This window comes from Galeopterus variegatus, unplaced genomic scaffold, assembly GCF_000696425.1.
Source record: "Galeopterus variegatus unplaced genomic scaffold, G_variegatus-3.0.2 Scaffold872, whole genome shotgun sequence".
In the NCBI taxonomy this organism is placed as follows: Eukaryota; Metazoa; Chordata; class Mammalia; order Dermoptera; family Cynocephalidae; genus Galeopterus; species Galeopterus variegatus.
The window spans coordinates 98,729-126,601 of NW_007726983.1; the positions used below are offsets into that span (position 1 = coordinate 98,729).

The following is a 27,873-nucleotide window of genomic DNA, read 5'->3' on the forward strand; positions in this document are numbered from 1 at the left end:
TCTTTTCATTTCAACTGTTACATTAGGAATCACAACAGAGAATGGGGAGGGAAGTTTCAGAGGTCCTCAGACACCTGAGGGTCTCACAGGCTCTTCTGGTCATGGGCTTTGTTCCGGTTTCTCATTCCACACTGAGATGGAGTCAGAAGCTATATGGAGCTTCAGATCAGGGGAAGCACCCATGTCAATGGCTCTGCCCAGCATGGGAACAAACTGAGCCCTTTGAGTATGTCTCCCACATCTCATGGGCTTTGTTCATGAGATTATGAAGCCTGGATCATATCATCTCTTAAAAAATCTGCACTTGGCTTTCAGGGATCCCCTGGCTCTTTCACTGAGCTCCACCAAGCACCTGGGATCCAGAGCGGTCACAGCTGCCAGGGAAAACCTGCTGTGGGACTTCCTTGCAGGGCCATCAATGAGCCAGAAGTGTTGGTCTGAACAGAACAGAGGTGGCCCAGGGCCCAGGGGCATCAAGGCAGCAGCTGGCCCCTAGGACCCCCAAACTTGAACCTGTGACTTAAGTGACCCCATGGGACCAAATAGCAAACAAAGTCACTTAGGCCTGATGCAAGCAAACAGCCTCCAGCAACCCTACCCTGGGTCTTTAGAGGGTGCTGGTCTTTCCTTTGAGAAACAGCATGGAGAAGCCTACCGGATCCATCCTTTCTCACTCCTGGCCTTGCTGGGTCAGGAGGTGGAGTAGCCTCTGAGGATGCGGATGGGCAGGAAGGATCTCTGGGGATATTTGAGGTCAAGCATAAGGTTGTCTTCATGCCTCAGAGAACACAGGGGGGCTTTCTACTCATCTCCCTCTCCTACCTGACTGTGTTCCCCTGCCCCTTCCTCCACCTGCCAGGCTAGCCGGGTAGGTTGCTCTGGTTCAGGCAAAGCTGGAGGTATTGCAGGGAAAAGATCAAATTTGCAAGCTGTCTGCACAAATCTGAATGCCCTACCCAGGTACTACTCCAGCTTCTAGACAAAATGAGGGAACGTTTAAAACGACCCATAGCAGTACTCAAACCCAGTGTTTAGGAGACAGCCTAGGTTTTGAACAGTGGTGAGGAGGGGGAAAGCAGCAGGCGCTTAGATGATGGGTTTGAGGTTAAAAAAAAAAGACAGATCTCCTTTCTCTCCAAGTTCCAGGTGCCTTACACAAGCTCCCCAAATGACAGGGCAGGAAAATGGAAGGAAAGGGAAGCTGAGCCTTCTCAGCAGCAGGCTGTCTTCCTTGGGCTCTTCCCTGAAATTGGGGCCCATTTAGGGGAAAAGCAGGAATCAGGAAATGACCGGCCCCACCTCTGTTTCCCAATACTTCTCTCAGATCTCGACCAGCCCCTGCTTGGTTATCAAGCACGTGCAGCTGATAGTCTTCCCTGCCTCACAGACACAGCCAGAGAGAGCCACCAGAAATAGAAAAGAAGGCCATGTTTATTCCATTTATTGAAGGCACAGGCCTGTGCTAGCTGGCGTGGCTGCTGTTGATGCTGGCTGGGGGGCATCCCAGGACCAGGCGGTGCCTTGGCAGGAGAGAGAGAGGGGCCCCACAGCACTGGCACCTGGCCTCAGCCACCTGTTTTCTCAACCTGAGGCTTAGCCAGACCAAGAGTAGAAGGAAATGAGGCTGTGTGTTGCTGGGGGCTGAGTGTGGCGACCCTCAGACATCACAGGAGAGGGGAGAGAGCTATGTTCAATGTGAAACACTTTAAAAGGAAGGAAGACAGATTAGGTCGTTAGACCCAGCATCCTGGGGGAACCCCAGAAGGCCTCCTGTCCTGTTTCCTGGGGAGTGAAGTCCTGTAAACCAAAGGGGGTGGGAGGGCCTATGGAAGCCTCTTCTAACCATGGCCCAGCCAGGTTTGGCCATATGGGCCAGGGTTAGAAGAGCTGTACCTGAGCCTGGATAGAAACAAGGGTCAGCCCAGGCGGTGACTGTCATACTTTTTCCTGTGGGTCCTGGCAGGGATGGCCTGGTGCCCCAGTCCCAGCTGTGCTGCTTCTCAGGGGGAAAGGTGGTGGACGGTAATGCTAGTGACATTTCCTGGCCACTGGCCAGGAGGGAGGTAGGCTGATGAGATGGGACCAGATCTCATCCTGGGTTGGGTCCCACAGTGCAGGAGAGCAGTGTTTCACTGTAATGGTTCAGGATGCCTCAAGCACCCCACAGAGCTCAGACATCAGGAGCCGATGGGACTCTACCTAACCTGCAACAAAAGGCACAGGTAAGCTTCACTCACCTGTTGGGGAAGCCTGCAGACCACACCCCAGGGCCCAGCACAATCAACTTTCAGGAGCACCAAGCCACTGAAGTCCTCAGCTCTCCTCTTGTAGCACCCATGTCCCCCAACAGGAACCAAATGGGTCTCATCTCTGACTGCACATTGGAATAACCTAGGAAGCTTATAAAAACCCCTAACCCCAGGCCACCCCCAGAATCTCCAGGGCACAACCCAGGCATTTGTACTTTTCAAAGCTCCCCTGGTGATTCCAGTGTGAGCCAAGGTTTAGGAAGAGGGGAAAGGAGTTCAAATTGTTTTATTTGGCTCTTTGGCTACAGCTCTGAATAAGGAAATGAAAATTTACTGAAGTTTTGAGCTATCTACAAATAGACTATATATTATACCAAGAAAAATTTATGTCAGCACTAAAATTAGAACTTCCTACCCAGGAGGGATGTTTTGGAAAGTCTTTCCAAGAAGCTGTTGAATCTCCTCTTTGCGGGTATGTAAGAGGCCGGATCCTCTCTTGCTGGAATGCAACAGGGAGGAGATGCCTCTCTCCTACCTAAGAACCCTCTAAAGCTCTAGGGACAAACCACAGCTGTGCTCCTGTTTCTCTACCTACTGGCCCCAATTCTAATGTCCCAGACTGATGTGACCCCTGGGGAACAATTAACATAAAATGAGTCCTTCCCTCCACGCCCCCCCCACCCCCAGGAACCTCACATATCTCATCTTATTTAATCCCTGTTAACACTGTGAGGTCGGAATTATTATTCCTATTTTACAGGGGAGGGGACCAAAGCTCAAGCTGAGCAAACCTCGCAGTCACCCCCAGGAACCTCACATATCTCATCTTATTTAATCCCTGTTAACACTGTGAGGTTGGAATTATTATTCCTATTTTACAGGGGAGGGGACCAAAGCTCAAGCTGAGCAAACCTCGCAGGGTCACAGAGTTGGTAAGGAGCAGAGTCAGGATTCACATCCTGTTGGTATCTCTGCTGACACTTTCCACCTGCCACTGGTTCCCAGATGGGGAAGTGATAGACAAGGGTGACGAGGAGGATGTGGGAGGTGCCACACGCGTGTACACGTGTGTGAATAGGCCCTCTGACCTTCACAGCCACAAGGACCAGCCTCTATTCTGAGATGATCTCTTTGGTGTTGAAATGTGCTTCATGAAGTGGGACTACTAGATGGCAGGGTTTTTACCCTTTCAAATGTGCTTACTTGGTTATATGAGCAGTTGGCAACTCTGTTGTTCTCCAGTTTTCTTTTGTGAATTTTACTGGTGCACAAAATCCAAAAGTCTGAGCCCTGCTGCATTCCCACATTGCCCTCTTCACTGCCCCCCACCTGGAAGGAAATCTACTCAGGAGATGGTCCAAAGTCTAAGGCTGGGTCTGCAGCCTGGGTCTGGCTCCAGGAGCATCCGCAGGAGGAATGGAGTCCCACAAGGCTGGAGAAACACAGGCCTTGGGCAATGAAGCCAAGCGCTCCAGGAGCATCGCAGGAGGAATGGAGTCCCACAAGGCTGGAGAAACACAGGCCTTGGGCAATGAAGCCAAGCCATCTATGCTTTGGCTCCCTGGGGAAGGACATGGAGATGAAAACAGCATCCCCTCTAAGGCTGGTTGTGAGGATTAAAGGAGAGGGTCTGGGGAAAGCCTCAAGCACAGAGTCCACAGTCAATGTGGAGCTGGACACAGGTACACACATCCATGTGCCTCCAAGTTCCCATCTTGCTGGTGACACTGAGGCTTGCATTTTAAAGACTGTGAGTGAAACCCAAACCTCTCAGGATGGTGGCTCACTTGTGGACAAGGCCTCAGTTCTAATGTGGCTGTACAGGAAATGGACATGTGTCCTTAAACCTGCATGGGCAGGCATGGGGACTCTGCACCCCAAGGCGAGGGCAGCGTGAAGACCAGCCCTTGCTTGCACACCGTGGGAGCTCCTACCGTTCGATGATGCGGTTGTTGTCCTGGAGGTCAAATGCCAGCAACTTCATCTCCTCGCAGAGCTCTTGCATGCTGTCCAAGCCAGAGGCAAGAGAGGGGGGCCGAGGTGAGGCTGAAGTCGGACTGCACAGACCCCTTCCCAGGGAGGGTCCGCCCTCCTCTACAGCCCCACGAGGCAGCCTCTTTAGTCCAGCCTCTTAAGCCTGGCATGAGGTGAAACCCCCAGGCCATAACCTCAGCACCCTTCCCCCATGCAACCATCCCCTTACTCACACACACACACACACACACACACACACACACACACACACACCTCCCTCTCCAGCACTTACTGGAGAACCAGGTCTTTCGGTGCAGGGCTGGGATAAGGAGCTATGGAGGTTGGTGAGGCCTGTGCCCCCTCTGTACTGTCCTGAAGAAGCTGGTGAGATAGCTGGTCAAGGATCTGAAGAGAAGCCACGCTTTAGTCAGAAGGGATGAGCCAGCTTACGTGTGGCTGGGCAGGGAACATGCTGAAGAAGGGGAAGAAGAGGGCAGCAAAACTGCCCCCAGCCTGCATCCCCACAGTGCCCAGAGTTCTCTAGCCTTTCCCACCAGCCCTCCTTCTCATCCTGAGAGTGCAGCTGGCACAACCCCCTTCATTCATCTGTGCTTCAACCGAATGATCCAGACTGCCAAGTTCTCCTTTGTGTCTAAAGTAAACCTCTCATGACACAGTGTGAGCCACCAGCTGCAGAGAGGGGGTCGGGGCAGCCGATCTCTGGAAGCACAGGGCTGCTGCGTGCGCTGTGCACCAGAGAGGAGAGAAGGATCCCTGCATGGCTCTTCTCTCCGAGAAGCAGCAGCCCTTCTCCATTTCTTTCGGCAAGGTAGACGGCTTCTCAGAACTGCCTGTGTGCTGGTCTCTTTGCAGATCAGAAAACCAAGGAGATTTCGCATCACCTTTCTCAGGAGTGGCCTTGGAGCCTCCCAGGCTGCACAGGACCATGAAGATGTCCTCACATCCTGGAGTCCCTTGCAGTGACCTTCAGTCTGATATCACCAGGAAGTGCCTTCCAGTCTTCCTCCATCCCCACCGCAGGGCACATTTGTGGGTAAAAAACCTCCAATCCACACCTAAGTGCTCAGACTTGGTCAAAGCATCTCTGCCCTGAGGCAGGGGAATAGCCCGAATACTCCCTCCACTAAAGGCATGAGAATGTCTCCCTCAGCAGCCCTGGGTGCCCCTGAGAATCGCACCTTGCTGAGGCCCTCCTGGGCTCCCTGGGCTTCTGTGTTGCAGGCAGCCACAGAGCAGCCCACTAAGCGCAGGTGGTTCCTGGTCTCGTGCACCTCCCTGGAGAGAGCAGAAAAGGAATTAGAGCTAGAGCAGGGCTTGGCTCACTCTTCCCAGGGCCCACCTGGCTGTCCTCGGGTGACCACACAGACGCAGAAGGGGCCCCAGCACTGGCCTCCCTCACTGCCTCTGCCCTTCAATGACCACTGCTGAGGAGGCTGGGGAGGGACCCATCGCAACCACACGGGGAGTGCTGACAACATGCCTGTGGCTGGGGCCAGGTCACACAAGCGGTTAGGGTGAGTGCAGAGACAGGTGGGGCTCCAGAGAGGCAGAGGACAGCCCACACCAGGGCACTTCCTATGGGGACCTGTCCATGCTCCCATTTCCAGAGCAAATCAAGGTCAGGACTCTTGCATGAGTTCTCTTCTCTCTCTCAGTGCTGGGAGTGAGCGAACATTCTCTCCAAGCCCAGATCCCTTAAACCAGCGGTTGGCTCTCAACTCTGCCTGCACGTTAGGATCACCTGGAGGAGCTCTTAATATGCTGACACCCCCCCCCCCCTCAGTGCTGGGAGTGAGCGAACATTCTCTCCAAGCCCAGATCCCTTAAACCAGCGGTTGGCTCTCAACTCTGCCTGCACGTTAGGATCACCTGGAGGAGCTCTTAATATGCTGACCCCCCCCCCAGCCATGTTAATTAAATCAGAATCAATTAAATCAGAATTTGAGGTGGGCTGGGGATGGGGGAGCAGGCCTTGGTATTCTGATAGGAGGGTGGGTGAGTGCCGGGTCTCAGCCCCATAACAAGTCCACAGGTCACACGGGCCATCTCAGAACCTGGCAGCGCATGGGAAGCAACTGGGAAACCGTCTCCTCCTTTCAGGAGGAGGGTAAATGTTCACGCTGGCAGGGGAAGGAGGGAGAGGCTTGTCTGAGAAGGGAGAACTCAAAACTACCGCAGGGAGTGGTGTGAGAGAGGGTTGTACCTAAGGGCCACTGCCACCTGTCCTTATCCCAGAGGGACCTTGTTTTCTCCTCAAAGAGGAGGTTTCCCAACACAACCAGCTGGGACAGTGGAAAGAACCCCAATTTTAGAGGCAGATGTGCCTATATACTCGTACTAGTCTGGGGACTGCTAGCCCTGTGATACTGAGGAAGAGACCTGTTTTCTCAGCCTCAGATTCCTTATCTGTGAAATGGGATCATGACAGCTATCGCATAGGGGAGGTGCCATGGGGCTGAATAAGCTACTGCATGGAGATCACCTGCAGGCTGCCTGGTCCGCAAAGGCACAGAAACCACATTCCTTCACTAACTTCTCCCTCTCCACCAGGGCTCTGCGAAGCCCAGGGTCCTCTGAAGCCAGGGAGGGCCATGCCAGGCCCTGGGATCCATGAGCTCAGGAGGGACTGTTACCTCATCCATTTGCCATGTGTGATCAGGGATGCCTGATACTTCTGCACACACTCCTCCTGGAATACCTGCAGGAGCCTCTTGGCTAGATGGCTAAAATTCACCCTAGGAAAACAGAGAAACCCAGGCAGAGATGAGAAACTGTAGCCGCTTGCACACAAGGCTAGCGTCTTTTGGTCTCCATGACCACCTTGTCATCAGCGCCCAACCCCTGGACCTTCAGCAGGGCCATGTCTCTGAGGAAGGAGAAGACAAAGGTCACATACTTGGGTTGCAAAGGCCAGAGAGGTCAGCAAAGCACACACATGAACAGGGAGACCCGGGAAAAGGACAATTGGTCCCTGGAGAACACACACAATCTCAAGCTTGGTCCCCAGAGGGAAGGGAAGAAGAGACAGTTATGGAAAGGGTGTGTGTGTGTGTGCATGTGTGCACAGGGCTTCCTGGGTGGATGCAGAACCAGGGGAGTGAATCTCCAAATAACTATTAAATCAGGGAGGGCCTCCTGGGAGGTCCTGAAGTGAGAGTCTGGGACACAGAGGAGCACAGGTAGGCTTTGGCAGAGGCCGGAAGCGGGGAGTGGTAAGCGGTCATCAGTGAGGACAATTAGGGAAGGAAATCCTACAATCTTGTCTGCACCAGAAGCTGGGACACAGAGGAGCACAGGTAGGCTTTGGCAGAGGCCGGAAGCGGGGAGTGCTAAGCGGTCATCAGTGAGGACAATTAGGGAAGGAAATCCTACAATCTTGTCTGCACCAGAAGCAAATCCAGTTACATCAAGATTGTTTCTGAGAAGCCTCCCCCAGACTCGGCTCTGCAATCTCCTCTCCCCTGGCCCCGATAACCTGCCCTGGATATACTTGTAGTTACCCCCTGTGGCTCCTGCCCAGTCACAGTCTGGCATCAGAGCCCTTCACCACTTCTTGTCTGGCAGGGGGTGTCACTCTGCCCTGGAGACACCCACCCCCCTGCTCACCCATCTGCTGGTGGGCAGGCCACTCACTTGTCCAGCTTGTGAATCTGCTCCTCGTTGTAGCCGAGCCCTGAAGGAAACAGACAGGAATGACATCACATAAGGACCAGGGGACAGTTACAAAAATGACAACAGCCCAGCGGGGGCCCTGTTTCACCAGGGGGTGCTCACAGCCCAGTGGAGCCAGGCAGGGCAGAGGAGTGGAACAAGCACCCAGGCATTGGTGATGACGAGGAGGGGCCTAAAGAAGCTGCAGAGAAACTGCTTGGGGCTCCAGAGGAATGCAGCCTGCAGCGCAGGGCCAGGACAGCTGAACTGGGGAGCGCTTCAGTGGCAAGTGCTGGATGAGACCGATGCTTGCCCCTCCCAGAGTGACCGATGCCTCCAGCTGCTGGCCCTATCCCTCCTGAATATTCATGCTGCAGGCGCAGCCAGATGATCTAAATTAATGAATTAATTCAATTGATTTAAAGTTAAAACCCTGTTTCCTCCCCCTCTGCACAAGCCACTTTTGCCAGAAGGGCTGAAGGGCGCCAGCGCTCACGCACTGGGGAGATGCTGCCCCCTCCTGGGCTTTGAGGGAACGGGCCTTCAGGGTCGTGGCAGCTCCAAGGTGAAATGATGCGGGTTCACCTGTGGCCCCGCCCCCCAATCCGCTCCCCTAACAGCAGGATCCCCTTCCTGGGCCCTGCACTCAGCCGGCTGAGGGCACTTGTGAAGTCCAGGAGATCTGGGCCAAGTTCCAGCCCTGCCTCCTGTCAGCAGGCGGCCGTAGGCAAGTGATTTTGCTTGACTGAGCCTGCTTCCCTGTCTATCACATGATCCACACATGTGGATCAAGTGAGAGAGGGCCCTGAAAACTACTGAGCATTTTTAAAATGGTATCTTTCAATATTCTGGGTGTTAGCAGTTAAGGGTTCTTTTTTTTTTTACATCTACTTGTGCATATTTGTGCATATAGTGTATTGTTTCAGTACACACATATACTGCACGGTGATTCGCATAGGATAGACAGCATAGTTTTGTACCCATTAGTCCACCGCTTCTTCTCCCCCATCCACCCTGGACTCTGGCTATCGTGGTTCTACTCTTTACTTCTACGAGAACCACTTTTTTTCTTTAGATTCCACATATGAGTGATATCATGTGGTATTTGTCTTTCTGTGCCTGACTTACTTCATCTTGCAGACCAAGAGAAATAAAATTCTTTTGAGGCTGTAAAATGGAGCAGTTAAAAACAGTTGGATCTAGATTGTTCGGGATACTTAACCTTTCTGTGTCTCAGTTTCCTCATCTATAAAATGGGGAGGATAATCATGCCTACAGTTTTTATGAGCATTAAATAACGTAAGAACATGCTCTTAACCCTGACAATGGCACCCAGCACAAGGCAAGTGCTCGGAAGTTTAGATTACAGGGTTATGGAATTCCAGCCATGGGGGAGGGAAGCCTCTGAGGTTCTCCTGAAATCACAGCAAAGGTGGCCAACTGGATACAAGGCCAGCCTTGCTGAGCCCCAAGGAACAGGAGTCCTGCTTTCTCCATCTCCTGTGGTCTCTCCCCACACCCTCCAGGGCCAGGCTCAGAGGCAGGATTGAGGCTCCCAAGGACAGCGGATTATCTTTCAGATCTGTGTGTCCACTACAGTGGCTGCCAGACTCATGTGGCTCCTGAGCCCTCAGATTGTGGCTACTGCAGCTGAGGAACTGAAGTCTTATTTTAATTTAATTAACTCAATTAATTTAAAGTTTAAAACTGATGCAGTATGAAATATTTGTTTCCCATTATATAGCTTGATTGTTTTGGTAAGACTATATTTCACTTTGTTAAGTGGAATACTTTGGAAGACTTAGCACAAAAGAAGTGACTATAAAATACCTCCTTAATAATTAATAATTGATTACATGCTGAAATGACATTTTGGATATATTGGGTTGAATAAAATATATTAAAATTAATTTCACCTGTTTCATCCTATTTTTAAAAATTTGGCCACTAGAAAACTTAAAATGACATGTGGCTGGCATTATATTTCTATCGGACTGTGCTTTTTATTTATTTATTTGTTTATTTTATGAAAAAACATTAAATTTCATTAGTTAAACCATTATGACCTACGATACATTATAAATAAAAGTGACAAAATGTAATGCCACCAATTAAACATGAATCCCACTCAAGAACATGCTATTCTGGTTCTTTTGATTTAACTGCCCACCCTGATTTTCTCTTTAATTTCAAAAATATTACAAATTTTCCAAATACCTTTCAATGGAGAAGGTCCTTGAGAGGCCACAATTTCTCCTGCATTATTTCTACCACTTTCTGTTTTTATTTTTTGGCAGCTGGCCAGTAAGGGGATCTGAACCCTTGACCTTCATGTTATCAACACCATGCTCTAATGAAGTGAACTGGCCAGACCTTGGATAGTGCTTTTTAGATAATTCCAAGGATAGAAGAGAATTTGGCAATCAAGTCCATGACCTTCAGTCTACAGATCAGGAAATGTGTGGGGCATGGGAAGAAAGAGAAAGGGTGGGTCCCTGGTGGGTTAGCTTTCCAACCCCAAGAGTCAACGGGGCCCCCCTACTGGCTCCCCACAAACCCCATCACTAGCCCTCCCCTGGGTTCAACCCTTGCTCCATGACCTTCAGTCTACAGATCAGGAAAAGTGTGGGGCATGGGAAGAAAGAGAAAGGGTGGGTCCCTGGTGGGTTAGCTTTCCAACCCCAAGAGTCAACTGGGCCCCCCTACTGGCTCCCCACAAACCCCATCACTAGCCCTCCCCTGGGTTCAACCCTTGCCCTGTCTCACGGTAGCAGTCACCTCGGGCAAGCAGTTTCCCATCCTGAGCCTGTAAATGGGCTGCCCCTGCCCAGAGGGTCTTTGTGAGGGTTAGTAGTTAAGGCAGCCAAAATGCCTGGCCTAGTGACTTGAAATGGGATTTCTCCTGATCCCCCTTTTCTGGAAATTCTGGCTATCTCAGTGCCCCAAAGACATAATAGATAAGGAAATACTCATTAAACTGTAAAGTACCCTGCCAAGTGAGGGTTTTCTTTCTAGGGTTTCCTCTTCTATAGCACCCAGGCTCTAGCACACTACGTCCCCCAGCCATGTCACCTAAGGCTCTTGTGTGGCAGTGGAGATGGGTGTAAAGGCTTCATGTCCCTTACTGGCCTGCAGGCAGCTTGCAAGCAGGACCCCGCTGTAGACCGACTGCACCCTGGCTCCACATGGCGGGTCCACTCAGTGGCCTCCAGCAACACCAGATGGAGTATTAATAAATGACTAGAGGGAAGGAAGGAAGCAGGCAGGGAGGAGACAGCACCAGGAGTCCCCCACGCTCACCTGGCCTCATCCTAGATTTCTTGAACTGTTTGTAGATGAGGTTCATCTTGTCCAAACAACACTGAATCTGCTGGATGCTGTGGGCAGAAGACAGGGACCAGGCGTCGGAAGGGTTAAACAGTACGAAGTAAAGGGCGAAGGAGGGGGTGGGATGGCGGTGGGTGTAGGGGAGCAGCTACCTCCCTGCAGGGGGAGCCTCATTGCCACAGTTCTGGAGGGCCAGTATGGGAGAGGGGTGACTGCCCCGTCTCTAAGCTTATTTGAAATACTTAGGAGGCAGCCAGCCATCTCTCATATGCATTCTCTCTCTCTCTCTCTCTCTCTCTCTCTCTCTCTCTCACACACACACACAACACACACACACACGCACGCACGCACGCACGCACGCATGCACAAACACACAGAAGAAGCCAAGCAGCATGGGCAAGAGGAAAGTAGCATTTGCTATACGAGAAGGCTTGAGAGAAAAGGCTCTGGAAGGAACCTAGGACCCCAAAACTGGAGACAGCCTGGCAGTGATAGCTAGGGATGGAGTGCAGCAGAAGTCCCTCCTCTAGGCACCTGGAAAGGGCAGAAGGGAATCCCTTCTTGGTATGTATCCAATGCCTGGCACATAAAAGGAACTTAAGATCAATGATGAATCAACAATTATTGTTTAAAACAAGAATGAATCAGTGTCCCCGGTTCTTCCTGGAGGCAGGGGAATCCAGGAGATGACCTCTCAAGGACGTTCTCAGCTTGAAGTTTAAGGCCATTATTGTTTCTTCTTTCCCCTTTTTGGGGTAGACACGAACTCTTTGTTCGAGGTGCTGGGTGTGTGTGGGGAGTTCTTCCTCACCCTCACGCCTATTTATCTCCACTTCCTCCCCAAAGCACCTCCATGCAACCCCATCTCAGCTGTTTCTGGATCTGGACTCTGGGCAGGGCAAAAGCTTATTCCCAGGGCTCTGCCAGCCTCAGAGCTTGCTCTCCTGAGAACATAGGCATGGAGGATGAGGTAGCTGGGATAGGACCTCAGATCCATAGTCCGTTCAAAAGGTTTGGGGCTAAATGTGTTCTGAGTTCAGAATTGTCTTCAGACTGCAGAGAGGGATTTCAGCACACATATGAGATATCATGGAATACCCCTAGCAGGGTCTGCGGCAGCACACCCTCATCAAATACACACATGTCTTCAGAGAATCATAAGAATATTCACCCAAAGTGGGATAAATAAACACTGTAAAGAGTCTCATGTCAGTTTAGGCCAGGTTTTGCAGACAAAACAAAAGAAAAAATGGTTTTCAGAGCTTTTTGAATTTAGAATCGAAGCCATGGGATTATGGATCTGCACGGGCCCTGATTGTGGTAGGTCCTGAGGGGAACTGGGGGGGCTTCCCGTGGCATCATCCACCCCCTGGTCAGAGCAGGGCGGGGGAGGCAGCGGCTCTGCACACAGACCGTGGGGTGGGTGGGCACTTCATATTTGTTAAAAGGCAGACTGGGGTTTTTAAAGGTTGTGAATCCCTGCCTGGTGTAGGCTGTGGAGGTGGGCAGACCTGACCTCAAGCCCTACCTCTGCCATTTGCCATTTACTGGCTGTGACTCGGGGCAAATTAACCCCACTGAATGAGCTTCTCACCTATAAAATGGGCATTATAGTAGCATATTATTGTTTTGAGGATTCAGTGAGATGCTATAAGTGAGAGGACCTGTCCAAGGGCTTGACACAGAGAAAGTGAACTAAACTATTCTTTTATTCAGAACTACTGCACCTGCTAAGACTCCTAACTTGTTCTTCAAACTCCCAGATGGGGCAAGACCCCAGATCCTTTCTCCTTCGGGCTGGTCTGGGGAGGGGTTGTGCTCATTCCTGGATCCCCAACTTCCCTACCTCCTCCCACATGCCCTCGCACCTTTGCCAAGAGAAGGGATAAAGCAGACTGACTTCTAAAAGGCTACTGGACCTTTTGAGTTGCACGGCCCCCTGCCCCCACCCCACAAAGAAGGAAAATCCCACAGACCTTCTGTCCTCATGTACCTGATCCCGGTTCTTCACCAGCTCGGAGCTCAGATTGCTCAGGCTCATCTGGGTCTCTGTGATATTTTGGGAACATCTGGAGAGGACCTCAGCCAACTGTGGGGCAAAAGGGCAGACCCTATGGGTCCTCAGCTCGGGGATCTGGTGGGCAGCCTGGCTGGACCACTGGCTCCTCAGCTGGGCTCCTGACCAGCCCCAGCCCCCAGCCTCACTCACAGTCCGCAGCCTGGACCTCAGCTCCACTGCTCTCTGCAGTTCCCGGATCTCAGGCATCCCAGCCACACTGCTGGACCTCGAGGGAAGGGAGGAGAAAGTCTACATTTGGGAGCTTCAGAGGCGGCTGCGGTGGGAGGCAGAGACCTCTGTAACCACATGCTGAGGGTGGCATCTTTGAGACAGTCTTGCTGGTGCATGGGATTTCTGGGGAGTTTTGTGTTTGGAACAGATGAACCAACTTGAAGAGGGTCCTACTCACCAAAGTCGTGGCATTGTTTGGTATTGCAAAGAATAAAGATTGAAGTGGACAGAATCACCTCAAATCTATGAAAATTCAAGAGCCATGATGCAATGTAGCTATTAATAAACTCCTTATGAGAAAAATTTGCAACCAAAGGGAGCAAATTATGTTCCTTTCCAGCAGAAACTGTATTTTGTGGAAACCAATAGCTTACTGATGAGGGAAAAGTTGTTTTTTGTAGACTACTAGCCAATAATGTGCTAGGACGCGGCATTAGCACCCTACTGCTCCCAGTGAACCTATTCACTTGGGCATGTTGCTAAAATCAACAATGAATGATTAAGGAGTGGGCATTTGAATGGTGACAAAGTAACACCACACTGGTTCTTTTTGTAACTGTGCAGTAGAGGAGTGAGGCTGTCACTATCCAGTGGTATGTCAATATGAAGTATCTGGTATCACCTACAATGTATTCTAGCAAAAAATATTTCACTTGAATCAACCCAGACATTAGAGCTCCCAGTTTACAGGAAATGCTGGGAAAGAAGAACAGCCGAACAGCATCAAGGGAAAGCACCAGATGAGTCCAGAAGGTGCGACAATGGATGTCGTCCCTGCAAGAAGCCAGTAGCAGGAAAAACAGGGGGGGAGGGCAGTTTGTGCTAGATTAAAATAGATTTAAGGAACATAACAACCCGATAAAGTGTGGTCTTGGGCTGGATTCTGGTTTGGACAAAACTAGCCATAATAGTAAATTTGGGAGATAAGAAAGAAAACTTGAATATGGATGGGTACTAGACATGATGAAAACGCATTGACATGGAAGGGGAAGCTCATCAGCTGAGAAAAGCAGGTTATAAAACAGCCAATACAGAATAATCTCATTCATATATACACTTCTACATATTATATAGTAGAAAACTACCTAGAAGCTGGTTACATGAACATGATGTAAGAGAAAAAAAAAAAAGAGGCATCTATCTAGAAGGAGATATATTACTAAGATCTAATAACCTATGTCTGGGTGGTAGGATATAGTAATTTTATTTTCTTACTTTTGCTTGTCTATATTTTCTAACTTTCTACCGTTAGCATATGCTTGTTAAAATAACCATAACAATTAAGAAAAAAGAGCTCCATATATTTTTGACTTGGGAATGGAGGGGCAGGGGAGGGATGAGGAGTGAGCCAAGAGAGGATTGGGAACGAGCTGGCAGCTCCCGAGGGCAGGGATGTTGTCAGCTTTGCTGCTTATATCTCCCCAGTGCCCAGTGAAGTGTTTAGCACAGAGCAGTTACTCACTACATGATTGCTGAATGAATGACTGAATGTACAAATAGATTTTAGGGCATGGAACACATTGTGGCAGAAGAAGATGAGGCTGACCCAATCCAGCTGAACAGGGAGTCAGGAGACATCGTTCAAGTCCTAGCCCCAGTGGCCACACTTGCTATCTGCATGATCTTGGGTTAGTCACTTTAGCTCTCCAGGCCTCAGGTTCTTCTATAAATCGGGGAGACAAATTGTCTTCCTATTACCTTATGAGATGTTGCGGGGATCAAACGGGACCTCCATGATAAAGGGCTTGACTAGGGAGCACATTTATATGAACACTCACTTTTTTGGGGTGGGGTGGGGGAAGCCCTAGGATTCCCAGAGCCAGTCCTGGTGGCCTGGACAGTGCCTCCAGCTAGCAGTGGCTGCCAAGGAGGACCAGGAAGCGCTGGGACAAAGGCGAGGCTGCTCTGCCAAGGGGAAGAGCCGAATAACTAGGCTGGGCCACGGAAGGCCACTTGGTGCCAGGTGCTCAGGCTTCTTCAAACATGACATTCAGCTCATTAAAATATCTCAGATGTCACTGTGGAGGAGCTAGTGGCTTCAGACCTTAGAAGAAACTATGGTCTGAATATGTTAAAAAAAAAAAAGTGGAGCGGGGGGATTGCAAAATGTTGCAGCTGGGAGGTCTCAGAGATCATTCAATCTTCTCATTTTGAAAATGAGGACACAGAGGCCTAGGTAGGGAAAGGTGACAGTGGCTGTACAGCTCCCATTTCTCAGCGCTACCATGGCCCTATGCCTTCCAGGATTCGGGCGGCTGTGCCCCCTTCTCTATGGTGCTCTGGCCAAGGGAATCCTCCCATGTTCCTCATCCCCAGAGCCTTCAGATTGGCTTCCTCCTCCCCAGTCTCCCTCTTTTTCCAACCCATCACCCCTAATTAGCCCAAGACAGGGAGGAGGGATGGGCTCCAAGGACTGGAGCAGGGAACCCTAAGAAAGCAAGGACAGGGTGAAGACCCAGAGGAGGCAGGAGAACGGACATGAGGGATGAGACCGCCTGGGGTCACACTCTGAGTGAGTGAAGAGTCTGCCCCTGGCCCTCTGAATCCCTGCTCGGGCTCCTTCTGCTCTCCATCTTCCTCCTAGATGGGAGGCTGAAATATGCTTTGAAGCAGGCTGTTGCCTGACCCCAAGGTCTCCAGACACACCACATGCCTCGGAGGAGGCCTGGGAGCCAGAATAGGAAAATGGCAGCCAGCAGACACAGGACTCCAAACCTGGCCAGTGTGCTGCTCCCCCGCACGCCTGTCAGTCCAGGACCAGCAGGAAGACAGACACCCCAAAGGCTTTCTCTACACATCACTTTCCTGATCAAGAACCTATGACAGCTCCCTAAAGGTCATTTCACTGGAGTCCAGCCACCCTCTAACTGGACCCTCCAGGACCTCCATGCATCCTTTGCTCCACTCCCCACCCCCACCTCCACCCCTCTCTGACTTCCCCCAGGGATATTTGCCATCATGACTGTGGCTTCAGCAAACCTCACCAACACCCCCCCCCCCCACCAGGTGACAGTGGCTGTACAGCTCCCATTTCTCAGCGCTACCATGGCCCTATGCCTTCCAGGATTCGGGTGGCTGTGCCCCCTTCTCTATGGTGCTCTGGCCAAGGGAATCCTCCCATGTTCCTCATCCCCAGAGCCTTCAGATTGGCTTCCTCCTCCCCAGTCTCCCTCTTTTTCCAACCCATCACCCCTAATTAGCCCAAGACAGGGAGGAGGGATGGGCTCCAAGGACTGGAGCAGGGAACCCTAAGAAAGCAAGGACAGGGTGAAGACCCAGAGGAGGCAGCGGGCTCCAAGGACTGGAGCGGGGAACCCTAAGAAAGCAACGACAGGGTGAAGACCCAGAGGAGGCAGGAGAACGGACATGAGAGATGAGACCGCCTGGGTCTCCAGACCTTGTCATGTCCAGGGATGGTGTGTGGGTGCAAGTCCTCCCCCTCAAGTTCTGCTCTGGGGCTTGACGCAGGGTGAGTATTCTAAATTATCCAGAGAAGGGCCTGGTGGGACAGAGGCCCCTTCCTGGGGCAGGGAGCCTGCCTTAGTACTAGGAGAGGCAGTTCTCCCATGGTTTCCCTCCCCACAAAGTAAGGGGCTGTGGGGGGGAACATGCAGTCATTTGGTGCAGTGGGGGGATGAGAGATAGGGTAGGAGTGGCCTGTCTATTCTAGCAGGGCAGGGAAGAGTACTAGGAGAGGCAGTTCTCCCATGGTTTCCCTCCCCACAAAGTAAGGGGCTGTGGGGGGCACATGCAGTCATTTCGTGCAGTGGGGGGATGAGAGATAGGGTAGGAGTGGCCTGTCTATTCTAGCAGGGCAGGGAAGGCAGGAGCTCTGGGTGGGGGAAGGCGAGGCACATTGCCAGAAGTATCAGGGGTGAGGAACAGACGGAAAGAGAAGGGCTGATGGGTCCCAGCTGGCCTGGGCAGGACACCCACCTCTCGGTTCTCAGGCTGCTGCTGAGGAAAAGGAGGGCTGTCCGTGTGACCTCCAGAGTCCGCCTACAGGTGGTCTGAAGCACCTCCCTGCCCAAGGGGAGCCTGAGTCAGGGCCACCTCGATCAGGGGACTGAGGGCACCACTCACACAGGCATGGCCCTAGGGTGGTGCAGAAGGTCTGGGTGGCCTGCCTCCCCTCTGCCCCCAGCCCTCACGGGTACTCACACAACCCAGTGCAGCCCTCGGAGCATCAGCTCCTGTCCATGCAGCAGGGCCCGTGCCAGCCACAGGGCCTGGTAGCTGGCGCCCAACACACCCTGAAACACACGGGTGGGCAGAGTCAGGTCTCACACCCCTTTCTCCTGTACCACCCCCCTCCCTGCCACATGGGGGCTGACCCTCACCTTGACTGTGTTGTAATCTGCCTGTAGGTCCACTTTGGGGACGAACTTGGGGACATCCAGAGCAGCTGTAGACAAAGACCCTGTCTGAGGGGCCTGCATGTATGGTTCTGGATCAACTCTGAGCTCTCTTTTTTTTTTTTTTTTTTCCTATTCCCAGCTCACACTCACCCCTCACTGCCAACCTCCCACCTCAAGCTTCCCAACTCACCCAGGCCCCCACCTTCCACACCTTGAATGCAATTGTGGTCCCTTACTGTCACCTTGTGGCCACACCAGAGAACTACATCTCATGCTTAGGACCCATCTCAGCCAGAAAATGGACTAAAAGCTCCCTCTTGCCCTTACTTTCAAGGCTAATTCCCCTTCCAGCCTCAGAGAGAAAGGATGAAATTGGCATCATTCAAATGAGAAGGAATGATATTTTTGTTAGAACTTGGAAAAATGACATTTTTGTTAGAGCTCTGGACTCTTGACCATCTTCCCTTTTTTCCAGCAGCTGGACTCTTCTTCCTTGAACACAAACTGCCTGAGCCTTCCCCACCAGTCACAGAGATTGTGGACAGCACATTAAATCCAAAACTCCTTGTTTCAATTGGAGTTTCTTTCACAGCTCTGAGGACACTGGGAAGCTTGAGGAGGTAAAGCCACCAGCCCAAGTCATATAGCATCTCAGAGGAACAGGCAGAAAAATGAGAACCCACATCTGCCTTCTGTACCCTGTGGGCCCAAAGAAACACCCACAAAGAAAATTAATCAATGCCCTGGACTGTGAACCCTGCCTCTCACAGGAGAGTGGGAAGAGGAGAACAGATCCAGCCTGGGTGGTCCTACTCACGGTCCCTGAAGGCCAGCCCCCTGGGGGTCTCACTGGCCACGCTGAACAGGGTCAGGGGGCTGCTTGCGGTCGTGTGGGTGATGTGCTGTGCTGACAGGTTGGGCTCAAGGACACAGAGGTGACCCTCAAAGAGGTACTCCTGGTGCCGGGGGGCCACCTTGGTCTGCTCATAGACGGCCTCCAGGAAGATGGCTATCCTAGACACAGCAGGGGACACGGAGGACAGGGGAGGGTAGGAAGGGTCAGCAGGCAGGATGCAGGGTCAGGGTGACCCCAGTCAAGACCTGGCCCATGGAGAAGGCTCAGGTTTTCAGAGGGAGGGACTGGGGTGGTTTTCTCTCTCATCAAGTGTAGAGAGACAAAGGGTAGATTTCATGCCTTATAGTGGATGGAGACAGAGTGGGAACAGAACCCAGGAGTCCTGACACCCAGCCTCTGCCTTTGCCCCTTTCTGCCACACTCCCACTAAAACTCACCTAGTGCTATACAGTACTCCAGGAATAAAGGGTTCTATGAGCAATGATTTTAGGAAATGTAGCAACACATGCACATTAGCATTATAAAGGGTGCTGAATCTCTGAATACAAGCAAGGAAATCTGTTCAATCTTGTGGCACTCTTACTTTTCCACGCTAAGTTTAAATCCAGAAGCTTTCACATATAAACACTCTGTAGAACACGCTTTGGGAGATGTTGCTTTGGACACACACATCTGCTTGGGTAGAGAAGGTTCTCGTGTGCCTCCCCTCCCTCGTCCCCACTTACGTGTTGTGGGCATGGATGTAGACATGGTACAGGACTGCCTGGGACAGGGAGAAGACGTGGACGACCACTCGCTGCAGGATGTCACTGGTCTCCGCAAAGAACTGGTCGAAGCCCCAGCACTTTGCCTGCTCTACCTCCAGGATGTTAGCCAGGATGGGCACCAGCTGGCTCTGCAGCCCCCTGCCCTCCCAGGACATAAGGACTGTCAGGGGCTGGGACCCTGGCTTATCCTCCTTAAGTAGGTCATAGGGACATTCCATGAGAACGTTCTGAAGGGCTCGAACCAAGGTGGTGAGCAGGGTGGGCTGGGGAGGAATTGCTGGAAGAACTTGTCCCAGCATACAGATGGGAAAACAGAGGCCACAGGGGAGAGTGGTGTGCCCGAGCCCACAGCTGCACAGGGCCCCGCTGGAACGGGCCCCAGAAGCCTTGACTCAGCACAGAGAAGGGACGCCCAGCCAACTGTCTGTGTTCATCCCCCCCACCAGGGTCCCACTCACAGTGATAGTCGGCAGGTGACAGGGAGAGTGTAGCTCCACTCCAGAGACCCATTCTCCCGCCTCTGAGTCCCTGCAATGGCTCCAGCCGGCTTCTCTGTGGTGATCCGGTACCTGGAGTGAGGCAAGGCCAGGTTAGTGGGACCCCCAGCCCGTCATACTTCAAGGGGTGACACACTCTTCATGGGGGGCTCAGAGGACTGGTTCGAGTCACCCAGCCACTCTGGGGTAGCTTGAAAAATGGAATTTGAGAGTCCTGGCTTTCAGCTGACAAGACCACCTTGCCTTGATACCCCCCACCCCCACCCCCCTCTTATAGTGGACAGAGACAGAGTGGAAACAGAACCAGGGGTCCTGAGCTCTTTGTTTCCACTGTCCACTGCTTCCACCCCCTCCCTACACCCCACAGCCTGGCCCACTCCACACCTTTGCCCATGCTGTGCCTGGCCCCCAATGTCCTCTCCTGCTCTTTACTTTTTAATTATTCAAAGCTTGGCCTTCCCCGACAACCCTGTCCATGCCAGTCCCTGTCCCTTCGCCTAAACCTAGTGCACGTTCCACATGGCCTGACCCCTGGGCCGAGGGTGAGTGCATGGACCTTCCTACTAATCCAGCTCAAATCTTGTTGTGGGTGGCGCACTCAGTGGGAGCAGCCACTGTTTTCCAGCTACTTCTGGAAACCAGGGAAAGACCTTTTTGGACCTGGGATCAGGAGGCTGGATTCTTGCCCTACTTCTGCCCCTGGCAGGCTCTGCAACCTTGGGCAAGTGGCTTTTTGATGCTCGGCTGGGATGCAGAGACAGTAATGCGCAGAGGGTTAAAGCAAAGCACCGTGGTGGACGGACCAGTACAAAACTATGCTCTCTGCCCTAAGTGACTCATTGTGCAGTATGTGCACGTATCGAAACCACACACTGTACCCCACAAAGATGTACAAGTGAATGTTAAAATAAAAAAAATAGAATTAAATAAATAAATGAAGTGAAGCACTGCACGACGATGAGGGAGTGTTAGCAGTCTCCCACCGAGCCACTGGCAGGGCTCAGTTTCTTGTTTGCCTGACTGGTTAACAAAGGATCTGAAAGGAGCCTGGGTACAGGGCGGGCCAGAGGATGACCACAAAGTTTGTGGGTGAATGGGAGACAAGCAGGGGCCAGAGGGAGATCGGCCAGTTGTCCGCCCTCACTCCCTACCGCGTGGCCACCTACATGATCTCCTTGTTGCGCCGTGGCCCACCAAAGGGGACGAAGGGCAGGCTGCCGGTGGCCGCATGGTACAGCGTCACCCCAATGCTCCAGAGATCCACGGTCACCCCAAACGCCTTCTGCTGGGGCTTGCGAAGCACCGCCCGCTCATACACGTCAGGGTGCTGTGGAGACAACCACAGGGCAGCCATGGAGGCGGGGGGACAAGGCCTGAGCCCCTACTCGCCAGACCCTCTTCCACCTTCAGGTGAAAACAGAACCATGCAGAATCCATCTCCTTTGTCATCTTCAAAATGGGCGTTGCCCTCGCCTACCCGGAGCATTTCTCTCTGTCCACCCTCTGCCGTGGGGAAGCTGGTGACAGGTGCATCCCATCCTCCACAAGTATCAGATCAAGGACTTAGCTGCACAAAGGTGGCCTTGGCAGGGTGGCCTTTGCCTTTGCCATCTCAGAAAACAGAATGAATTCTCCTGGTTTGGGTGCAGGGGGTGGGCCTGATCCTCTCACAGGGGCTGTGGCTCGGGGTGGCGGGTCCCCAGCGTCCCTCTCACCAGGTATTCCTCAGTCCCGTAGACCGAGACGAACTGCTCATCATCACCCAGCTCCCGGGCCGCGCCGAAGTCCGTCAGCTTGTAGATGCTCTGTCCCGCCTCCCCCACCAGGCGCATGATGTTCCCCGGCTTGATGTCGCGGTGGACAATGCCGTTCTCCCGCAGGTGGTTCATGCCGGCCACTGGGGACACACAGAGGGCTGCTGGCTGACCCTGGCCAGGGACAGTCTCGTGACTGAGGCTCACCTTGATGGGAAGGCTGGCCCTGGGTCCAAATTGACTGGGAGTTCCCACGGGTGACAGGACCTCAGGGAAACAGGACAGAGCCGGGCACGGGGTGAAGGAGGGAGTCTGAAGGGTACCACGGTATCGAGGTTCCATCTGGATTCTCTAAGAAACTGAAAAGAGTGGCGGCTCTGCCTCCACAAGAGTGGCTCTGCCCCCCCCCTTTTAGTATTTATTTATTATTTATTTATTTAATTGTGGTAAAATATGCATAACAACATTTAGCATCTTAACCATTTTAAGTGTACAGTTCAGTGGCGTTAAGTGCATTAACACTGTCTCGGAATCATCCCCTTTATCCATCTCCAGAACTTTCTCATCTTCTCAGACTGAAACTCCATATCCATTAAACAATTACTCCCCCTCGGCTAGCCCTTGGCAGCCACCACTTTCCTTTTGGTGTCTATGAATCCGGCTACCCTAGGGACCTCATATGAGTAGAATCACACCATGTTTGTCCTCTTATGTCCGGCTCATTTCTCTCAGCTTAGTGTCTTAAAGTTTCATCCAGGCTGGAGCATGTGTCAGAATTTCCTTCCTTTCAAGGCTGAGTAATATTCCATTGTATGGACATACCGCTTTGGTGTACACATTTAGGCTGTTTCTACCTTTTGTCTATTGTGAATAATGCTGCTATGAACACTGGTATCCAATCTTTTTTAAATTTTATTTTTAAATTGGAGTCTTAAGCTAAATGACCAGCAGGAATCAGACACCTGAGTCCTTCATGTCAGTGTCTGTCCCAGGCCTGTGAACGGAGAGCCTCTTAGTTTCTGAATGTCTGTTTCAGAAATGTCACATACCTCTGGGACTTTGCCTAACACTGAGGGCTGGGCCAGTTGCTGGTCCGAGAGGGAGGTGGGGACAGGGACGGCTCACCCACGCAGCGCAGCACCACCAAGAACTCCTCCTCGGGCAGTCCGAAGGCATTCTCAGGGCTCTCGAGCACGCTGAGCAGACTCCCGCTGGAGCAGTACTCCATCACCAGCACCTTCTGCCGGCTGCTCCCCTGCAGGCGAGACAGAGGGAGGCTTGGGGAGGGTGACACCTCTCCTTGCCCATCCAGAAGAAGTGGCCCAGCCTAGAGCCAAAAGCCCCCATTCTCTAGGTCACAGCTTCCGGCCTGGCCTTCCCTCCTTGGTCTTGCACTGGTCCCGTCTATGGGAATCCAAGGTCACCTCTTCCAGGAAGCCCTCTCTGATTTGGCACTGATCCCATCATTCCTTGCCCATACGCTGCCCTCACACCCCCTGCCTTCTTTACACCCCTCTACAGTTTGCCTGCTCTTTCTGACCCACCGATGAGCATGTGACCAAGTCTCTGTTGTGTGACGCAGACTGTGAAGGTCAAGGACAAGACTGTCTGCTGTGATCAAGCACAGGACCCACCGTCTCCTCCACCGCAAACAGCTTGATGATGTTCTGGTGGTTCAGCTTCCGCAGGACCTCAAACTCCCTCATCTGCACTTCGCGGGGTCGCATGTAGCTGGCGGTGTTGAAGACCTTCACGGCAACCAGCTCCCCAGATTTCTGTCGTGGGGGATTGAGGGATGGCAGACAGCACCAGATAATACAAGTCTCACCCCTGCCGGGAAGCTGCCACCCTCTCATGCCAGCCCAACACCAGAGCTGAGCAGACAGCCTGAAGGGATGGGGGCTCCCACCCTCAGCTCCTTCCCCTACTCAGGGGCAGATGGTCCAACACTGCGAGGTGACGAGGGCTTGGAACAGCTAATATCCTGCAGGAAGTGGCTTGTTGTTCCTATTGCTTTTGCTACTGACAGTAACTATAATGGCAGCTCGCACTCCCTGATGTGAGCAGCAGAGCTGGGATCGCAATCTAGTCTGTGTGGCTCCAACTCTTAAGGATGAGATAATGAAGTATCATCTCATATATTCTAATACGGCTCTGCCATAAACACAGGATAAATCCAAACAAGTTGTACTTCCCCCTCTGCTGTTCCTAGATGCCATTTGCTGTTACCTCCCTTGGATATTTGCTTTGTGACTTCATCTTTCTCTTGTCCCAACTCGTGCCTGATAGACGCATCATCCCAAGGAGCCCTTTTTAAGCTCCCCACACCTCTGCTCAAACCCACAGTGTCTTCCCTCCCCAAATTGTGCAGAGCAAAGTCCAGAGGCCCCTGCCTGGCCACATGCTACCCTTGGTGCCCACTGGGGCTGATCGTGCCTGCTGCCTGGGTGTGAGAAGCCCAATGGCTGGGCTGGGCAGGGCCCAGCCAGGGTTGCTCCCTACCTTGTTGCGGGCCTTGTACACACTGGCAGTGGCTCCCTGCCCCAGCAGGTCGTCCGTGTGCCACAGGTAATTGACTGTGCTCTGCATCTCCTACCCAGGGGTGGCTGGCCACCTTCCACCTAGAAAAAGAACATGCTGGGGGTTCCAGGATTCCATCCGTGACCTGATGGACACTGGTGGCCTGACCAATAGCTATGCCCCAAGACCACCCCATGAAGGGCTCCCTGTAGCCATTCCACAGGCAAGGGAGCAGGGGAAGTGTGAAGAACAGAAAGGATAAGTAACTTCCCCCAAAAGAAGCGTGACATAAAGAAGTCCCCACTAGTCCACAGCAACAGCCTGTGCCTGGTCCACCCGTAGGGCCTTCTGCCTGTCCTCATTCCCCAGGTCCCCTCTAGCCCCCTGCCCAGACAGGCCATTCTGCAGGAACAACCTTCTTTTCTCTCCCACCTCTCCCAGGCACTGAGAATTCCAGGGCTTTGGCATCCAGGCCTGGGATTGTCCCAGGAAGCAGAACAGTGCAGGAGGAAGGGCCCCAGGTCAGGCAGCATCAGCCACACGACCACAAATCTCCAGGATTGCAAAATGAGCCTGGAGCTCCCTCCCCCCAAGGCCCACCACTTCCTGCTGCTGTGAGCTGACAGCTGCTGGCCAGACAGCCAGCACGGCCAGGTCAGCACTGCTACAGAGAGGAACAGGGCTGCTGCAGAGGGCGGGTGTGGGGGGTTGAGCAGGGGTGACGGAGGCAAGAGGCATCAAATTTAAAGGTTAAGGAGCCTTGGGGAGGATCTGAAACCCTCTACAACTCCATTTCTCATCTTTGCCACAACCTCTGCCCTCCAAAGCTTGGTTCTTCTAAAGCAATTGGCTCCAGAATGTGTAGCCTCAGAAGTTAAGGTCAATGTCTCTCTAAAAAATAAGGCCAGGACTGGACTCTTTGGCATGACTTTTGGGGCAAGAGGATTGGAAGGGCCACTGTCCCCTAAACACTTTCAAATAAGGCAGGACTGGACAAGGGCCTCTTCCTGTTCTAATACCTTATAAATTCTCAAACTGAGGGTTGCCACACCTGGAGTCATGTTTCTTAGCTTTGAAACTTTTCCCTCTGTAATCTTTTTTGAAAATACAAACACTTGAGAACGTCTGTTCCTAGAGCCAGAGGGCGCATGAAGAGATGAGTGGTCAGTTCCTAGTTTCAGACAATGTATTAGCATTTGCATTTGGCAGAAGCAACTGAGATACCAAGAGGCTTCCAGAAGACAATATTATGAATGAGTTGGTCCAGTTTTTCCCCCTGAGGCTGATGGAGTCACCTGTGGGCCTGGGGGTGTGTGGCCATGGCAGAGCACACTAAAATCAAGGCCAAGGACCCTGGTACTGGGGCTAGGCACAGCTGAAGACCCCGGGATAATGGGTAGTGTGTTGCAGAGGGCAGAGCCGAGCCGGGTGCCATGTCCCTGGCTTCTGTGCCGAGGAACTCTGCTTGTGGCACATCTGGCTCACCTGGCTTACCTCTGCATCCTCTGCAGCCCCCACACCCCAACCCCAGCACCTGGGGCACAGAAGAACTCAGTAGCCTTCAGTGAGTGGTTGGATAAATAAGCAGGTGGATGGTGAAGCCTGTGAGCCAGTGGACCCACCCACCACCTCCTCCCCTCCTGAGGGTCAGCTGTGACCAAATGCACTTACCCCACGTTCTGAGCGGCACTGACTCAGGCAAAGACTCCCCCTGGCGAGCGTGTGTTATGCTTTCTGTCTGTGGCAAGTTCAGGAGCTGAGCTACACCGGAAGGAGGAGGGTGGATGAGAGGTGCCCCTTGGTGTTGTTTGATCTCAGCCTTCCTCAAAGGCCACTGGCTCCAGCCCTTTAACCCTTTCCTGTTTGTTACCCTCCCTCACAGGGCTGGGGGGGTTTCCAGCCCTATTCCCCAGCCATTCCGGGAGACTTTCCTGGCCACTCCCATTCCTGGGGCTCAGGCCAGGGAGAAAGACCCCAGGAGAGGTGAGGCAGGCACCAGAAGCTGAACACTGGCTGGCTTTGGAAGGCATTGGGAAGCAGAGCCCGGGAGATGGTGGCCACAGCCCCCCCTGCTGACTCTCACTGGCCTCCAAGCAGTCCTTTCCAAGAGTGCCCACCAGTGATGGAGCACAGGACACCACCCAGCCCCCAACAGGCACAGAGAGACACAGGGAGGGGCACTGGGCCGGGAGAGCTGCTGCTGACCACCCGCACCCCCCACTCCCCCCTTCCCCACGGACGCTGCAACTCACCACATCTCAGCTGCAGAGGATGCAGGCTTGTGGGACTGGGTGGCACCCCCAGGGCTTTCAGGGCTTGCTGTCATTCATGGGGAGTGCTCATAGCATGCTGCTGGCCATAGGCCCCTGAGACCCACAGGCAGGGCCAGCTGAAATGGCCTGTGTCACACCAGGAGCTGGGACTGGTGGGTTTCCTCCCTGCCTCCCTGCCAGCGGGACACCCAGCTCAGCACAGAGCCCTAGCTCTCTCACACTTCCTGATTTCGTTCTCTTGCTCTCTCTCTTTCTCTCTTAAAGAGACAGAGGCAGCTCGGCTGCCTTGGGTAACCCAGCAGGAAGGAGAAAGAAGATGCTCTGAGTTCCCAAGAGGAGGCAATAGGACCAGAGTCTGAGCCACAAAGAGGCCAGGAACTGAAGCCTAGGTGGCTGTGGCAGGCCTCTGGGTGCTGTTTTGGCATCTCCCGCAATTCACTGGAGCAGGGAAGTTCAGGGCTCTGCCTAGAGTCCACAGAGCAGGTTGGGCAAGTTAACAAGTGGAAAGCTGCCTGGAAAGACCAAGTTCTCACACCCAGGAGCCCCAGGGAGGTCCAGGACCTATGCCCAGCCACTCCTAGGAGAAGTTGGATGTGACTTACCTTCCCAGTCAGTGAGCCCAAAGAGGCCCCAGAGCAAGCCCCCAGAACCCAGGTGATGCCCTCCAGTGTACCCTGAGCACTGCACACACCCTCCCAGCTAGCTTCTCATCCACAATACGAGGACAGTAACATTTTCTCCATGGGTTGTATGGATGACACGGAACAATATATTTGGAAATATTTAAGAGACTGGAAAACATTTTACAGACAGGCATTGAAGGCATTAAGGCACATATACCTTCAGTAATTTGCCCAAGATCTTCAGAGACTGCTGGGGCTAGAGAGCAGGTGTCCAACTTCCCAGCCAGGACTCAGTGCCCCAAATCAAATGTCCTAGGAAGCTGGGGAGGTATGTGTTACTCTGGTCAGCTCTGAGATGACAGTTGGGTAAGAGGTGGTTAAAACCAGGAAATTCCATGTTTCTAAAGAATGTTGGAGGGACTTTCCCATGGCCACACCTGGTGGTTTCCTCTGCCAACCCCACCCCTACCACGATGACACCAGAATAGGAGCAGAGCTGAGAACTGCGTCTTGCTCAGATAGATAAAGCTCCTGATAACACTGCAGCCAGAGGCTCGCTGTGGGTTCTCACAGCAGGACCAGGAGGAATGTCCCTGAGATCCTCATGCTCCACCCAGTCCCAGCCTTCCGCCTGCCTGGCGTGTGGGAAAACTGCATTTCCTTGGCACCCGTGATGTGATTGGGGCGGGGGGCAGCAGGGGGAAGGGGAGGAA

General features: G+C 52.6%; 1 protein-coding gene across 4 annotated transcripts; it reads right to left on the reverse strand.

The window, feature by feature from the left end:
- Positions 1–1,413: 1,413 nt before the first annotated feature.
- IKBKE (inhibitor of kappa light polypeptide gene enhancer in B-cells, kinase epsilon) lies at positions 1,414–26,964 on the reverse strand. Of its 4 annotated transcripts, XM_008573073.1 has the most exons (22): positions 26,517–26,964; positions 25,936–26,025; positions 24,247–24,365; positions 23,379–23,519; positions 22,870–22,999; positions 21,706–21,887; positions 21,157–21,317; positions 19,952–20,062; positions 19,452–19,631; positions 18,688–18,884; positions 17,853–17,917; positions 17,674–17,765; positions 17,449–17,535; positions 13,432–13,507; positions 13,199–13,311; positions 11,196–11,272; positions 7,878–7,917; positions 6,878–6,979; positions 5,423–5,519; positions 4,516–4,628; positions 4,184–4,255; positions 1,414–2,204 (listed from the first exon to the last, which is right to left on the reverse strand). In XM_008573073.1, the coding sequence occupies exons 3-22, from the start codon at positions 24,331–24,333 to the stop codon at positions 2,171–2,173; spliced, it is 2,157 nt and encodes a 718-aa protein (XP_008571295.1). In that variant the 5' UTR covers positions 24,334–24,365; positions 25,936–26,025; positions 26,517–26,964; the 3' UTR covers positions 1,414–2,170. The 4 variants fall into 4 exon arrangements, with proteins under 4 accessions (XP_008571295.1, XP_008571297.1, XP_008571296.1 ...); XM_008573075.1 differs by lacking the exon at positions 24,247–24,365; XM_008573074.1 differs by lacking the exons at positions 25,936–26,025; positions 26,517–26,964 and having other exon boundaries at positions 23,436–23,519; positions 24,247–24,333.
- Between the last annotated feature and the right edge of the window lie 909 nt (positions 26,965–27,873).

Excerpts from the sequence above, each read along its gene's own strand:
- IKBKE (XM_008573073.1), bottom strand. The coding sequence starts at position 24,333 with ATGCAGAGCACAGTCAATTACCTGTGGCACACGGACGACCTGCTGGGG. Across the intron at positions 23,520-24,246 it reads TGTACAAGGCCCGCAACAAG|AAATCTGGGGAGCTGGTTGC; the intron begins GTAGGGAGCAAC and ends CCCCCACGACAG. Across the intron at positions 17,536-17,673 it reads CGAGGGCTGCACTGGGTTGT|GGAGGTGCTTCAGACCACCT; the intron begins GTGAGTACCCGT and ends CCCCTTGGGCAG.